Source organism: Cherax quadricarinatus, chromosome 36 (genome assembly GCF_038502225.1).
Source record: "Cherax quadricarinatus isolate ZL_2023a chromosome 36, ASM3850222v1, whole genome shotgun sequence".
NCBI classification, from domain to species: domain Eukaryota; kingdom Metazoa; phylum Arthropoda; class Malacostraca; order Decapoda; family Parastacidae; genus Cherax; species Cherax quadricarinatus.
Window position 1 is genome coordinate 20,637,565 of NC_091327.1, and position 16,742 is coordinate 20,654,306.

At 39.6% G+C, this 16,742-nt stretch overlaps 1 protein-coding gene across 1 annotated transcript in view; it reads right to left on the minus strand.

Annotated features, from left to right (window-relative positions):
• Positions 1-732: 732 nt before the first annotated feature.
• Positions 733-16,742, minus strand: part of LOC138853631 (uncharacterized) — a 29,717-nt gene continuing 13,707 nt past the window's right edge. The window contains exons 4-10 of the mRNA XM_070091544.1: positions 15,263-15,694; positions 13,353-13,491; positions 11,733-11,877; positions 10,510-10,683; positions 6,672-6,843; positions 2,620-2,789; positions 733-1,827 (exon numbers count right to left, since the gene is read on the minus strand). Coding sequence (XP_069947645.1) covers positions 1,627-1,827; positions 2,620-2,789; positions 6,672-6,843; positions 10,510-10,683; positions 11,733-11,877; positions 13,353-13,491; positions 15,263-15,694 — 1,433 coding nt within the window. The 3' untranslated portion in view covers positions 733-1,626. The remainder of the gene's footprint in view (positions 1,828-2,619; positions 2,790-6,671; positions 6,844-10,509; positions 10,684-11,732; positions 11,878-13,352; positions 13,492-15,262; positions 15,695-16,742) is intronic.

A 16,742-nucleotide genomic window follows, 5' to 3' on the forward strand; every position in this document is an offset into this window, starting at 1 on the left:
AAAATGCCGAAAATAAAGTTGCCGAGATGAGCTGATCATGTGGAGAAAATGATACACATTACTTGAATAATAATAATAATAATAATGATAATAATAATAATAATAATAATAATAATAATAATAATATTATTATTATTATTATTATTATTATTATTATTATTATTATTATTATTATTATTATTATTATTATTATTATTATTATACAGGAGGGCCCCGCTTATACAGCAGGTTAGGTTTCGGGCTACTGCTGTAGAGTGAAAATTGCTGTAAAGTGAAACAGCCTTTTTTCACTTTCAGATGAATATAAAACCCTGTTAACATGTTTATACTATCGTATATTGAGTAATAGTGCTAGGCATTAAAAATACATATACAGTACACACATTACTTACCTTAAAATATTTTCGTCCTTAGCTTATAGTAGTGGTGAATATATTTATTGAATAAATGAATAATGGTTATGTATAATTGAAAACCACTGCATTATCAAAACGCTGTAATGCGAAGCGCTGTAAAGTGGAACCCCGCCTACATATTTTTTCCCCCAAGCTGCGACTCACAACAGTCAGCTAGGCAGATAGGTTGGCCAAGTATACATATAATACAGCCAAGCCCCCGCACACAGACAGTGAAATAGAAGATGGATTCTGTATTTTTCGCCCTCATACTCGACCCTCTACAACAAACTGTTGGCTGAATCAAATCTCAGTTGTAGGCTTAATTATACAGCAGTCGGGTTCTCTTTAGTTTTACTGTCTCCATGTGGGTTTATTGACTCTTTTAGCAGTGTTTCTTACACTTTTATGATGAGTGTATAAAAGTAGAACGGAAGTAAGATACATGGAATAACGAACAATGACATTTGTGCAGTGAGACACATGTTGCACAGTGTCTCATTCTTCAACTTGTCAGTTTTGTAAAGCATTTACATCACATGGAATAATGTGAGGATGAGCTGGAGGCAGGTGGTGAAGGAGGCGCCCGGAGGTTATTGACACACCGGACATTCAGTAGTTTCTTGTGAAGGTGAACGCTCAATGGAATTATAAATATTAATGAACTGTGAACATGAACAATGAAGACTCTCCAGGAAGTTTGCTAGCGAGAGTAGAGTTTTAGAAGGTGTGAAACTACAGTGTTTACTCTCTTGAAAGTTACGTGGGAAGGCTGGAGTTCAGTGGAGCAACAACACTGACTCTACGATGTTCGTGTCCTGGAGAGTCACCTGGTGGGAGTAACCGTGAATGGTTTCTTTCATTAGGTTACCTTCCCTAAGCACCTAACACTCAGCTAGTTACGTCAAATAATGATTACAGTTTTATGCAACTACTGTATCCATTGAAGTTAATCTCTGTAGATTTATTTATGATTAATCAGTTATGAATGCAGTTATTATCGTTATTATATCTAGAGCTGACATTTTTAAGAGAATGGAGCATTAGTCAGCTTCCTCCCAGAACAATGCTTGTAAGGTGTCGAGTCAGGAGCTATCACAGCTGCAGGTGGTTCTATATTTAAGTGGCTCCGGCTGTTTTGAGTGTCTGGCTCCATTATGAGAGAGAGATGGAGTCAGGTGGTATCGGCTGGTGTGGTAGGAGCTGCAGGTGGTGCTACATAGTGGTGTGCTCAAAGCTGCAAGTGGTGCCACATAGTGGTGGCTCCAGGTGTTTTGAGTGCCTGGCCCCAGTGCGAGAGAGTGATGGAGGTGTTGTAGTCAGGTGGTGGTGGGTGATTACTGTTGTCAGGAGAATTTCCCAGATAGAGCAAAGGTCCCAGCTGCACCTTCCCCACACCGTCTTCGACACCCCACTTGGAAGTGTACAACAGCTGCGGAAAAAACAGGTAAGCAAAATGGTCAACGTATAACAGAAGGACGGTGGTATAACTAAAAAAATATTGATAGAGTCTGCCCAAAATGGTTTTTGAACAGCCATTGTAGGAAGAAAGCCATAAATAATAACTGGTTGATAAGAGCAGAAAGGCACAAAGCCGTGACTGGAACAATATACAAATAACCCGCACATACGAGAGACGCTTACGACGACATCTCGGTCCGTTTCGGCATATAAAAGGTGATGGAGCCAGTATATATAAGGGCTCCCTCTCCTTCGTGTGTTAGTGTGACTTGTAAATAGTCCAAGTAGGACCGAAACTTCTCCATAACCTTCTCACTTCTATGTGCGGGTGATTTGTGTAAAAATTGCTTGGTTAGTTTCTTAGCTTCAAATTCTATCGACTGCATCAGAGTTATTAAGGCGGCACATTTCACCGAAATGTGGTCAGAACTGTCCTCTCCACAGCATGGGTTACTTGTGAACTTTTCCAGCCTCGGTATTTAAGTCTCTAACAGAAATAAATTAAAATATTGAAATATTTATAATTTTATATATGATAAATAACTCCCCGCTTGTATCAAAACATCTTGCTGCCGACAATAATGAGAAAAATGACATGCTGCAGAGGAAACTATTACTGGAACAACGTTTCTCTCATGGGTTTTTAAAGCTCTACACACAGCGAAACGTTGTCCCAACAGAAGCTTCCTCTGCAATGTGTATCTTGCCTTCAACTTCAACGTAAATTAGTCTCGTTGTAAGATGAATACTGAGTGACCTGTACCTTGAGGATGATGGCTGCGTGTTGCAGACTGTCTCGTCGCAGGATAAACACAGAACGACACCTAAACACAGGGTCGTGAGTCACTGGCATCTGTACAGGGCTGGAGGATTCTCTCTCGATGCGTTCACCCTTCACCCACAGAGCCACCCGACACACCACATCGGCCGAGTCTTCATATAAGATATATTATAATATAAGATACAGTACATTATAAGATACATTGTGGTTATATGCATCGATAGTTGTGTCTCTCCAGTGGTGGGTCATCATATGACTAAGACCCATGTAAGGAAACACTTGTACTCTTTCCTGATAAACTTTACCTAACCTAATAAGTGTATATACGCTGAGAGTTTAAGTTAACCCTTATTTTAGGGAATAAATTATCCTTGGACCGGTTGTGAACACGTTACATACCGACTTAATGGCCCTTATTTAATCGATAGGCCTTAATCCCAATTAAGCAATCATTTTTTTCCCACTAAGATGCATTACAGTTACAACAGCAAGTAACCTGTATTACTTAGCATTTTGGGCAGAAGGAAACAAGGTGAGTAAAATTTGTACAGCATGCATCTCAGGACGGAGGATCGAGCCGGCCCCATTTTTTTGTGGTGAAAATTCCACAGAGGGTTTTAACCGCTTCTCATAACAATAAACAAATGCCCGGAAACCTATCGGACTTCTATGATCTTGTTGCCATACTCCATCATACAGGATGATCTTGCTGTCATACTCCATCATACAGGATGAACTTGTTGCCATACTCCATCATACAGGATGATCTTGTTGCCATACTCCATCATACAGGATGATCTTGTTGCCATACTCCATCATACAGGATGATCTTGTTGCCATACTCCATCATACAGGATGATCTTGCTGCCATACTCCATCATACAGGATGATCTTGTTGCCATACTCCATCATACAGGATGATCTTGTTGCCATACTCCATCATACAGGATGATCTTGTTGCCATACTCCATCATACAGGATGATCTTGCTGCCATACTCCATCATACAGGATGATCTTGTTGCCATACTCCATCATACAGGATGATCTTGTTGCCATACTCCATCATACAGGATGATCTTGCTGCCATACTCCATCATACAGGATGATCTTGCTGCCATACTCCATCATACAGGATGATCTTGCTGCCATACTCCATCATACAGGATGATCTTGCTGCCATACTCCATCATACAGGATGATCTTGTTGCCATACTCCATCATACAGGATCTTGCTGCCATACTCCATCATACAGGATGATCTTGCTGCCATACTCCATCATACAGGATGATCTTGCTGCCATACTCCATCATACAGGATGATCTTGTTGCCATACTCCATCATACAGGATGATCTTGCTGCCATACTCCATCATACAGGATGATCTTGTTGCCATACTCCATCATACAGGATGATCTTGCTGCCATACTCCATCATATAGGATGATCTTGTTGCCATACTCCATCATACAGGATGATCTTGTTGCCATACTCCATCATACAGGATGATCTTGTTGCCATACTCCATCATACAGGATGATCTTGCTGCCATACTCCATCATACAGGATGATCTTGCTGCCATACTCCATCATACAGGATGATCTTGTTGCCATACTCCATCATACAGGATGATCTTGTTGCCATACTCCATCATACAGGATGATCTTGCTGCCATACTCCATCATACAGGATGATCTTGTTGCCATACTCCATCATACAGGATGATCTTGTTGCCATACTCCATCATACAGGATGATCTTGCTGCCATACTCCATCATACAGGATGATCTTGTTGCCATACTCCATCATACAGGATGATCTTGTTGCCATACTCCATCATACAGGATGATCTTGTTGCCATACTCCATCATACAGGATGATCTTGTTGCCATACTCCATCATACAGGATGATCTTGTTGCCATACTCCATCATACAGGATGATCTTGTTGCCATACTCCATCATACAGGATGATCTTGTTGCCATACTCCATCATACAGGATGATCTTGTTGCCATACTCCATCATACAGGATGATCTTGTTGCCATACTCCATCATACAGGATGATCTTGTTGCCATACTCCATCATACAGGATGATCTTGTTGCCATACTCCATCATACAGGATGATCTTGTTGCCATACTCCATCATACAGGATGATCTTGTTGCCATACTCCATCATACAGGATGATCTTGTTGCCATACTCCATCATACAGGATGATCTTGTTGCCATACTCCATCATACAGGATGATCTTGTTGCCATACTCCATCATACAGGATGATCTTGTTGCCATACTCCATCATACAGGATGATTTTGTTGCCATACTCCATCATACAGGATGATCTTGTTGCCATCCTCCATCATACAGGATGATCTTGTTGCCATACTCCATCATACAGGATGATCTTGTTGCCATACTCTATCATACAGGATGATCTTGTTGCCATACTCCATCATACAGGATGATCTTGTTGCCATACTCCATCATACAGGATGATCTTGTTGCCATCCTCCATCATACAGGATGATCTTGTTGCCATACTCCATCATACAGGATTATCTTGTTGCCATACTCCATCATACAGGATGATCTTGTTGCCATACTCCATCATACAGGATGATTTTGTTGCCATACTCCATCATACAGGATGATCTTGTTGCCATACTCCATCATACAGGATGATTTTGTTGCCATACTCCATCATACAGGATGATCTTGTTGCCATACTCCATCATACAGGATGATCTTGTTGCCATACTCCATCATACAGGATAGCTTTCCTATCATAATACATCACACAAGATGGTTTTCCTTTCATATTCTACCACACGGGATCTTTTCTTCATATCTGAATACACAGTATAGTCTTCCTGTCGCAATTCATCACAAAGATTCAATTTTCACATAACGTAATAAAGTCCGTCAGCTTGAGCTGGGAGACATTAGGTGGGAGACGAGGATATCGTCAAGCACTGCGCTACACAAATAACCCGCACATAAAAGAGAGAAGCTTACGAAGACGTTTCGGTCCGACTTGGACCATTGACAAAGTCACACTAACAGAGGTGGAGCAGGACGGCTATATATAGGCAGGAAGAGGTGGAGGTAGTAGTAGTAGTAGTAGTAGTAGTAGTAGTAGTAGTAGTAGTAGTAGTAGTAGTAGTAGTAGTAGTAGTAGTAGTAGTAGTAGTAGTAGTAGTACAAGAATTGTATATAATACCGACAAGATGAAATTAAGACACATGCACAACACCGCTAGGTGAGTGGAGCAGCAGGAGCATAGGAAAACTTGCTCGTGCGATTCGCTGAGTCTAAGAATTGATCCTCGGACGTTTCTTTTGTGAGCGAAACGCTGCCACCATTGCGTAACTAACTACCCGGAGAAACGTATGTGCTCCCCCTGCCCACGGTTGAGTCATGATTCCTGAATGTATCAGTCTTCAACTAGAGGAAGGTCAGTGATGTTAACCAGGATGACATGGCCACGTGAAAGACATGATATAGAAATAATCAATTATTTTTTTAGAAACACAGCAAAAAGCGTAGCCACACAGGCAATAAGACACAAGCGAGCAAATTGGTTAATTATTTGGGTTAAAATCTATCAGTTGCATGAGTGTTATTGTCGATGTGTGTCACCTGAACACAACAAATCAATAGTTTACTCATGTAATAGAGACTACAGTAAACCCTCAATGTATATGCACGAGGTGATGCACACAATATACATTCGCTTTGGAGAAAAACGGCATAAAATACCGACAAGATGGAAAAAAAAACACAAATTGTTATTTCATGCAAGAGATCATTTAGACCAGGGTAGGCACGTATGGAAAAAAAACATGTGCTGGATGTATCACGGGATGAAAAAAGTACTTACAGAATATTTAATAACTGCAAAACAACCACTGTGAAAAAGTGAAATCCCTAGAAATTTCACTGTTATTCACAGAGGATGTTTTGCATATTGTGATATCATCTATTTACTGTGATCTTATTGCATTATTTAATAATTATAATTAAACAGATACCTTTCTTCCTGGCCTTGGAGAGAACGCTGGGGTGGTGCAGACGTAAGATCTTGGCTCTGAGGACTTCCAGTGTGAGAGTGACTTCGCTGTGTGTTTGTCCAGGAAGTTCTGCCTCGGCATCAGAGTAATCACAGCGCAGACTCACCTCTACTACACCCAGATCATCGGTCAACTGCAAAAACATGTCAACAGTGATATACCATGATATCTAGGAGTGGATAATGGCTGTACGTACACACATAAGTCATATTTCAGTCTTGGCGGCCGGGACGTACTGTCACAGGAGCAGTCTTGCTGACTCGACCCTCGTATTATTAACGTGAATCTTAACGCCAAGATTGTTTCTGTTGGGGAGTGTCTCTTCTGGTACTTTGTCAGTTGTTCTAATCTTCACAACGCACGTGATCATATCTGACCTTAACTGTCTTCCAACCTCTCTTCACTTTACCTTATTTCTGTCTTTCTTCCCCTTTTTTTATAATGACTGATAATGGTCCAGAACCGAACGAAACGTCGTCTAGTTTCATCTCAGTATATCCAAGACACATAGTAAACCTTAGTTAAAAAGACTTTTCGGTCAGCAAGAGTTTTATCCCTAAGCGAAACGTTGTTTTCAAGTCATCCTGTGTCCTCATGTCTTTTACTTACTAGGTGCCGGCTCACTGTCTATCTTTCATGAGTCATCTCCAGTTTTTCTTAATTCTCACTTATTTCACTTCTTGGGAACCTCAGCATTTCCCATTCGCTAAAGAGAAATCTGTAAGTAGTAGTTAAATTTATAACTATTCTTCGAAACATATTTTTTTTTCAACATGTTGGCCGTCTCCCACCGAGGCAGGGTGACTCAGAAAAGAAACACTTTTACCATCATTCAGCACTTTCATCATCATTCACACATAATCACAATCTTTGCACAGGCGCTCAGATATGACAGTTTAGATGTCACTCTAGACAGTCAATATCCCAACCCCCTCCTTTAGAGTGTAGGCATTGTACTTCCCATTTCCAGGACTCAAGTCCAGCTAACCGGTTTCCCTGAATCCCTTCACAAAATATTACCCTGCTCACACCCCAACAGCTCATCAAGTCCAAAAAACCATTCGTCTCTATTCACTCCTATCTAATACGCTCACACATGCCTTCTGTATGCCCAAGCCCCCTTCCATACAAAACCTCTTGTACCCCCTCCCTCCATCCTTTTCTAGGACGAAACCTACTACTCCTCCATCCCTACACTACAGATTTATACACCCTCCAAGTCATTCTATTTTGCTCTATCCTCTCTAAATGACCAAAATACCTCAATAACACCTCCCCAGCCCTCTGAATAATACTTTCAGTAACTCCACACCTCCTCCTAATTTCCACACTACGAATTCTCTGCATAATAATTACACCACACATTGCTCCACTGCCTCCAGCCTTCTTCTCGCTGCAGCGTTTACAACCCAAGCTTCACACCCATATAAGAGTGTTGGAACCACTATACTCTCATACATTCGCTTCTTTGCCTCCATGAATAACATTCTTTGATATATATCAAAGCAATAAACAAATACAACCGCGAAGCAATATGGATAGAGTTTATCCTTGCATTTACGAAATTCTCAACGCCCTTAGGAGCTATCAGGGCGGAAGAGAAAAATTGATATCAGACGTGATTTCTTTTTCATGCAGTTTTGATTAAGTTTTTAATTATGAGCCTAGTATGTAAAAAAACTGGCAGTGTGTTATTCCAAACCAAAACTGTTTTTTGAAATCAGTAAGATAGGTAGAAAAATACTGTCTCATAGAAAGAGAGAGTTAATTTTATTGAGTCATAATGTCCAATTTATGGTTTTATATTGTTGAATATCATAATGTTATTTTTTTTTTAAATAGCGCCAGAAATTTTGGAGATAGTGCAGAGATTCTGATGAGGTGTAATGAGAAAGCCAGACATAACTTTAGAAAAGGAGACAGGAGAGGGAGAGAGAGAGGGAGAGAACGAGAGAGGAAGAGAGAGAGAGAGAGAGAGATTAACCATTAATTTATAAAATTTTCTCTGACATTGCAGAGACTTGGAAAATGAGTCTCATCAGAGTTGAAAACTGTTGTACAACATATGGGAATCTTTATTAAAGAAACGTTTCGCCACACAGTGGCTTCTTCAGTCCAATACAAAGCACAGAGGAATAAGGAGAGGAGGAGTTTGAAGTAATCAGTCCCTCAGCCTAGAATCTATATGTTCAGTCCATCAGTCTTGTAGAAAGTACAGCACATGGCCGGAGAAGCAGCTTAAATACGCGAGTCGAAACAGAGGAGACGAGACCACAAGCTCCTCTCCTTACTCCTCTCTGCTGTGTATTGGAGTGAACAAGCCACTGTGTGGCGAAACGTCTTTTTAATATTGATTCCCATTTGTTGCACAACAGTCTTCAACTTGTCGATTTTCAAATCATTTATAACAACAGAGTTGAAAACATTGACTGATCCTCAGTTGATGTGTCATTTTTATGCTGGTAATGTAATCGCTGCCTCCGTTCACTGGTCATATATATTGGATATATTTTCGTAAAATATAAATGTCGTTAACTTACCAAACACGAATGATGAAAATTTGATAAGTAATTCGTTAACTATTATTATTATTATTATTATTATTATTATTATTATTGTTGTTGTTGTTGTTGTTGTTGTTGTTGTTTGAAGTATAATATCAGTAATGTTGGTAATAAAGATATTAATACTAGTAGTAATAGTAGTAATGGCGGCAGCAGTGGCAGTAGTAGTATTAGTAGTAGTAGTAGTAGTAGTAGTAGTAGTAGTAGTAGAAGTAGTGGTAATAGCAGTAATAGTAGTGGTAGCAGTAACTGTAGAAACAGTAGTAGTAATAATAGTAGTACTGGGAGTAACAGAATTTATAAGCATTGTTGCTGCTATCATTAATAATATTATTATTAATTATTAGCATTAAATAATATGTAAATTACTTCTTGTTTCAATTATTATAAATACTATTGCATTTGTTGGTCATCCTTGAATGTAATAATAATCAGACGTTGTTATACTCATTTTTAAGTGAGCTCTAGATGGTAGATAACCATGGTTTACCATGAAGCTGTAAGCTGGTGCGAGACAGACAAGCTTCCTAGCATCACTTGCCGAGCCTTGAGCCAAAAAATGTTTGTATATGTCGAGTATTGGATGTGACCAGACAAACTGTAGTGTATAGACGCATATACCAAAGAACCTTTATATTTAGAACATAAGAAAGAAGGAACACTTCATCAGGCATACTGGTCCATGCGAGGCAGGTCCAAGTCTCCTGCCGGCTTAAGCCAATGCCCCAACGTAGTCAGGTCGGGACACATTCACCTAAGGAAGGAGCACGGCATCTGACCTAGTAGCACAAGCTAGTCAGGTCCAGCTCACACCCACCCGCACCCACTCGTGTATTTATCTAAGCTATTTTTAAAACTACACAACGTTCTAGCCTCTATAACTGTACTTGGGAGTTTGTTCCACTCACCAACATTAATGAGAGTACAGCTGTTTATGACAGCTATGTACCCCTCACAGTAGCAAATTATTACGAGGTACAGATCCGTACAGAACCAGGGAAATGGAAGGCAATCAGTTTTAATCTTAGAAATGAAGAGTAGTTCTAATTCCTTTGAAAAAATAATGTCTTTACCAGCATCATGGCACTTGTCTTGAAGGATCTGCAGAAACAACATTCTGGAGATTTCTCGCTCGAGCTGGGAATGTCGTAAATATTGTAAATAAATTGGAAGGGAGATTAAGCACATATATGGGGTGTGGTGGATGATATGCCGGTGTGTGGTGGATGACATACCTGTGTGTGGTGATGAAGTGGTAAAATGAGAGCCTCTGAGGGGTCAGTGAGGAGCATGAGGGCATGACCTATGGCAGCGTACCTCCACACACGCCCACACACCCACACCGACACCTTCACCAAGCCTTTCTTCTTCATTTTGCTCTCCCGTGGGGACTTCACCACCGTTTCCAGCTGTAAGAAGTAGAATCATTGCTAGCATTATCTATCCAATGGACACCACAGCCTTCACAACCGTTTCCAGCTGCAAGAAGAATCATTGTTAGCACCATCTATCCAAACCTTCCGACGGACGTCGTGACCTTAGACACGAAAGTGAAGTATTCTTCCACATTGTTTCTCAGGCATACTGCCAGATAAGATTTATTTTTCACTTTTTCTTCTGTCGTTAATCTCAAGATATTTATGGTATAATACTTGTGGTTGTAATGGCGCATTAGTCACTACTGAAACTGTAAGTATCGCATAGTGTCCAGCAGATAAAAAAAAAAATGCATATACTGAGTATTTTACACGATATCTCAAAATTAATAAGTATACAAGATAAAAATGCAGGAAAACATTATTAAGGCATAAGTTTTGCAAGTTTTGAAGCCTTGATGGCCCAGATTAACACTACTTTGGCGTAACGATCCACAGATTTATTGAGGCAACATCAGTTGGGTACACGAAGTTCTGTTGACATTTTTGGTGGGTTGGAAGAATGTGTCAACACATGGCCTGGGGAGGGGAGGAAAGGAGGGGGAGGGGAGGAAAGGAGGGGAGGGGATTTTAGAAGCTGACCCATCACTGGATTCCATCTCTATTGCAGATACATGTTCCTATATTCTGGGGGAATCAATGACGCATATGTAGTTATAAGCTCTTGCAAATTTATTTATCCATATTAACGTATATATTTATTTTACACAAAAAAAAACCGACAGAAGGACGGAAACTCAAGGCGTTTCGCACTGTCCCCAGGGTTTTGTTAGGAGCTATACCAGACTACAATACTTATATGAAATGGAAATTCTCAGAGGTAAGCAGACAGTGTGGTCAGCGCCATGTACATCCTATCAGACCCTGGCCTAGAGTTGTCTTTCCTTGTGGCTCGTTTTGCACCTCCTGATCGCACGTTTGCGATTGTCTTGCATATACTACACAAATAATAATAATAATAATAATAATAATAATAATAATAATAATAATTAATAATAATACTAACAGAAAGACAATCTTACCTTGACTTTGACGTTGGGACCATGGGCGTGTGGAAGGACCAACCAGCGAGTGCGACCTCCAGGCTCCACGCTTACTTCCAGCATTAGACCGCCCGACCCGCCTACCCAAGGCAGCCCTGCCAGCCCACACACGCCCACGCGTACCCTGAGTGTGGGCGGATTCAGCGAGAAATGAGCGAGCGTGGAATGATAGAGACTGTGGTGTTGGTGGTAGCCTGGAGTCGGTGGGAAAGGATTGTTATTAAACCATAAGGGGTCATAAAGCGCCTTGAGGAACTGGAGGCAATCAGACTCGATCTGAGGAAAGGAAATTGCCTCTCTCACGGGTCCTAGGCTTTCTCATTAAGTCCTAGGCTCTCTCATTAAGTCCTAGGCTCTCTAATTAGGTCCTAGGTTCTTTCATTAGGTCCTAGGTTCTCCCGTTAGGTTCTAGGCTCTCTTATTAGATCCTAGGCTCTCATTAGATACTAGACTTTCTCATTAGTTCCTAGACTCTTTCATTAGGTCCTAAACTCTCTCATTAGGTTCTATCTGGCTCTATCATTACGTTCTAGGCTCTCTCATTAGGTCCTGGGTTCTCTCATTAAATCCTAGGCTTTCTCATAAGCCCTAGGGTCACTCACAGGCCCCTAGACTCTCTCACAGATCCTAAGCTCTCTCATAGATCCTGTGCACTCCTATAAACGTAAGCCACAAGACAGTTATGTAGACAAATATTTGTGACCTACATACTGTAAATAAATAAAATAATTCAAATAGGACAAATAACTGAGTTTGAGTTAGCATTGCCCCTTTCAACGGAGACTTCATGCGCTCTAAAACCGTTTTTTCGTGCGGTCTGATCATTGTACTCAGTGGATAACTGCGACTTGCAGAAGTAAGGTTTGGCAGTGTCGACAAATGGGAGGATGACGATGCAGGGAAGTGTTCAATGGTACCAATGGTTGTAGCAATGAATGGTTTATGTTAGGTAAGGTTTTGTCAGGAAACAGGACAAGTGTGTCCTGACGCGGGTCTTAGTCATATGATGACCCACAGCTGGAGCTTTTGGTCGTCTGACCAAGGAATTCCGCTTATGAAAGTTTGCCTGCACTAAGAGACTCCCCTTCGGTCGATCATGATTGCCTCCCATCACCCAGATGCTGTGTGACCCTGACGATTTAATGATTTTCCTTAACAAAATGATGATGGTGATGATGATGAAAATAATAATAATAATAATAATAATAATAATAATAATAATAATAATAATAATTAATAATAATAATAATAATAATAATAATAATAATAATAATAATAATAATAATAATAATAATAATAATAATAATAAAAGTAATAATAATAATAATAATAATAATAATAATAATAATAATAATAATAATAACAATAATGATAAAAATAAAAATAATACTTATAATAATAATAATAATAATAATAATAATAATAATGTTATTAAAAGAATAATAATAATACTAATAGCAATAATAACAGTAATAAGAATAATAAACATAATGATAATAATAAAAATTAGTAATAAGAATTAATAATAATAATAATAAAAATAATAATAATAATAATAATATTATTATTATTATTATTATTATTATTATTATTAATCACCATCGTCCCTGACGCCCGAGAATCTGCAGGGTGATGGAACCATAACATTCCTTGGCTGGGTTGCTGATGTTGCCTGTGGCTGGCCTAACACAAGTAGCTTCAGGCAGCTCCTCGTCCTCATCCTCACTACACGACTCCACTGTGGAATAAGATATATATATATATATATATATATATATATATATATATATATATATATATATATATATATATATATATATATATATATGCAAAACAACCACTCTGAAAGAATAGAGAAATTCCAAGCGCTTGGAATTTCTCTATTCTTTCAGAGTGGTTGTTTTGCATATTCTGAAATCACCTGTTTACTGTGATTTTATTGCATATATATATATATATATATATATATATATATATATATATATATATATATATATATATATATATATATATATATATATATATATATATATATGCAAAACAACCACTCTGAAAGAATAGAGAAATTCCAAGCGCTTGGAATTTCTCTATTCTTTCAGAGTGGTTGTTTTGCATATTCTGAAATCACCTGTTTACTGTGATTTTATTGCATATAATATATATATATATATATATATATATATATATATATATATATATATATATATATATATATATATATATATATATATACACTGGTACTGTAACACTGAGACTGCATAGTGGATGTTGTGGAAGGTTTACTGGAAAGGATGTACGTGTATTATTCGTGTATTATTTGTGAGTGAATACGCTGTGAGTGAAGGCTGTGTTGTGTGCGTGAGTGGTAGGTGGGCGAACATTTGGAAAGTGTGTGTGTACTCACCTATTTGTGGTTGCAGGGGTTGAGACATAGCTCCTGGCCACGTATCTTCACCGGTCGCTACTAGGTCCACTCTCTCCCCGCTCCATGAGCTTCATCATATCCCTTCTTAAAGCTAGGTATGGATCCTGCCTCCACTACATCACTCTCCAGAGTGTTCCGCTTCCTGACAACTCTATGAATGAAGAAATACTTCCTAACATTCCTGTGACTCATCGGAGCTTTCAACTTTCAGTTGTGACCCCTTGTTGCTGTGTCCCATCTGTATGTGTGTGTGTGTGTGTGTGTGTGTCACAAAGACAGGTGTGTGGCTAGCAACGTGTACTCAGGTGTGCTAATCAGCTGCCCTGGACGTCTCTCACTCAAATACTTCATAAAAATAATCCGCCGGTGACATTTATTTGCGAGTTATTGAAGAGGCTCGATCCTCAGTCCTCTGATAATTGAGATATATACGCCGGTTGTTCTACCAAGTGTGCAACGTTACAAATTAGACGTTTGAGATCCTCTGCTCTCTAGTCTTTAAGGAGAAACTAGAGAGGAAGATCTCTTGATCCAAGTAACTGGAGCCACTCTTCCCTTTGCTCGGCTCGAAGTTGATAGCCTCTCATTCCCCATTTCACCTCCAAGGATGAAATGATATGTACACCCAGATAAGGTACATACTGGCTGTGCATACACAGTATGTACACTTAGATAATACACATGTTGAGTACATATTCACACGACTTGTACGCACACACACACGCAGCACGTTAACGATGCTATAACTAGATGGCGACAGCTGAAAAAATAATATATATATATATATATATATATATATATATATATATATATATATATATATATATATATATATATATGTATGTATGTATGTATGTATGTATGTATGTATGTATACATGGAAAAGCATGATGATGCCGATGCCTTGTGGGTAAGAACTCAAGTACGACTCAGAACATTTACTAAAGTAAATGTTTCGTCCTGAGTGGCTTAATCAGTTCTAATTATTTGTGACGATACATTTCCTTTAACAAATGTCTTGAAATGTACATAAGTGTCCTTATCCAGAGACAGATAAGAGTACAGGGCTAGTGAGAAGCATTACCAGGATGTGGGAAGCCTGAGGACTGGGGAGGGTGAGGTGAAGAGACGACTGCTTTCATTAATGTGTTGAAGCCAGTACGCATCATGCCCCAGTTCCCATCACGACTGCGAGGAGTGGTCGGGGTGCTGGCAGACGACCCTCCCGAAGGGGTGTTGCCGCCCCTGCTGCGGGCGGCTTGAGTGGAGAGAGATAGATGAGTAGGGCGGTGGGTACGTGAAGAACGGTCTGGTTGAGGGCTGCCTGAGGGAGTGACAGGCAAGCAACGGGCTTCCCTGGGACTGACGGACACTAGGGACTGACAGGAGGAACTGAGCAGCATAGTGGAGACTGAGAGCTGGGAATTCGTGGTACCTGTCGACGTTTGACTGGGGGGTAGTCCACTCGGCTGGGAAGCCGTTAGCGGCTTAGATGGCTTACCCGGCTTTGTGACACCTGTAAGACATCCAGAGGGGTAATCACATTATCATAAGAAATAACATTCACAAATATAATGATTCTTGATCATTGATTTTAGTCTTTTAAAACTTAGAAACATTTATTGTTAACACAACCTTACGGAATACATTATAAATATATATATATATATATATATATATATATATATATATATATATATATATATATATATATATATATATATATATATATATATATATATATATATATATATATATATATATATATATATATATATATATATATATATATATATATTATTTTTTTTTTATTATCACACTGGCCGATTCCCACCAAGGCAGGGTGGCCCGAAAAAGAAAAACTTTCACCATCAGTTGGACGCAGGAGGGAGAGATATATCATAATCTACACTTGGAAAATCTTGGAAGGAATGGTCCCAAATCTGCACACAGAAATCACTCCCTACGAAAGTAAAAGACTGGGCAGGCGATGCAAAATGCCGCCAATAAAAAGTAGGGGCGCCATTGGTACACTAAGAGAAAACACCATAAGTGTCCGGGGCCCAAAACTGTTCAACACCCTCCCATCAAGCATTAGGGGAATTGCCAATAAACCCCTGGCTGCCTTCAAGAGAGAGCTGGACAGATACCTAAAGTCAGTGCCGGATCAGCCGGGCTTTGGCTCGTACGTCGGACTGCGTGCGGCCAGCAGTAACAGCCTAGTTGATCAGGCCCTGATCCATCGGGAGGCCTGGTCATGGACCAGATAACCTCCAGGTATCATTCACTCCATCACTGTCTTGCCAGAAGGGTGCTTTACACTACAGTTTTTAAACTGCAACATTAACACCCCTCCTTCAGAGTGCAGGCACTGTACTTCCTATCTCCAGGACTCAAGTCCGGCCTGCCGGTTTCCCTGAACCCCTTCATAAATGTTACTTTGCTCACACTCCAACAGCACGTCAAGTATTAAAAACCATTTGTCTCCATTCACTCCTATCAAACACGCTCATGCATACCTGCTGGAAGTCCAAGCCCCTTGCACACAAAACCTCCTTTACCCC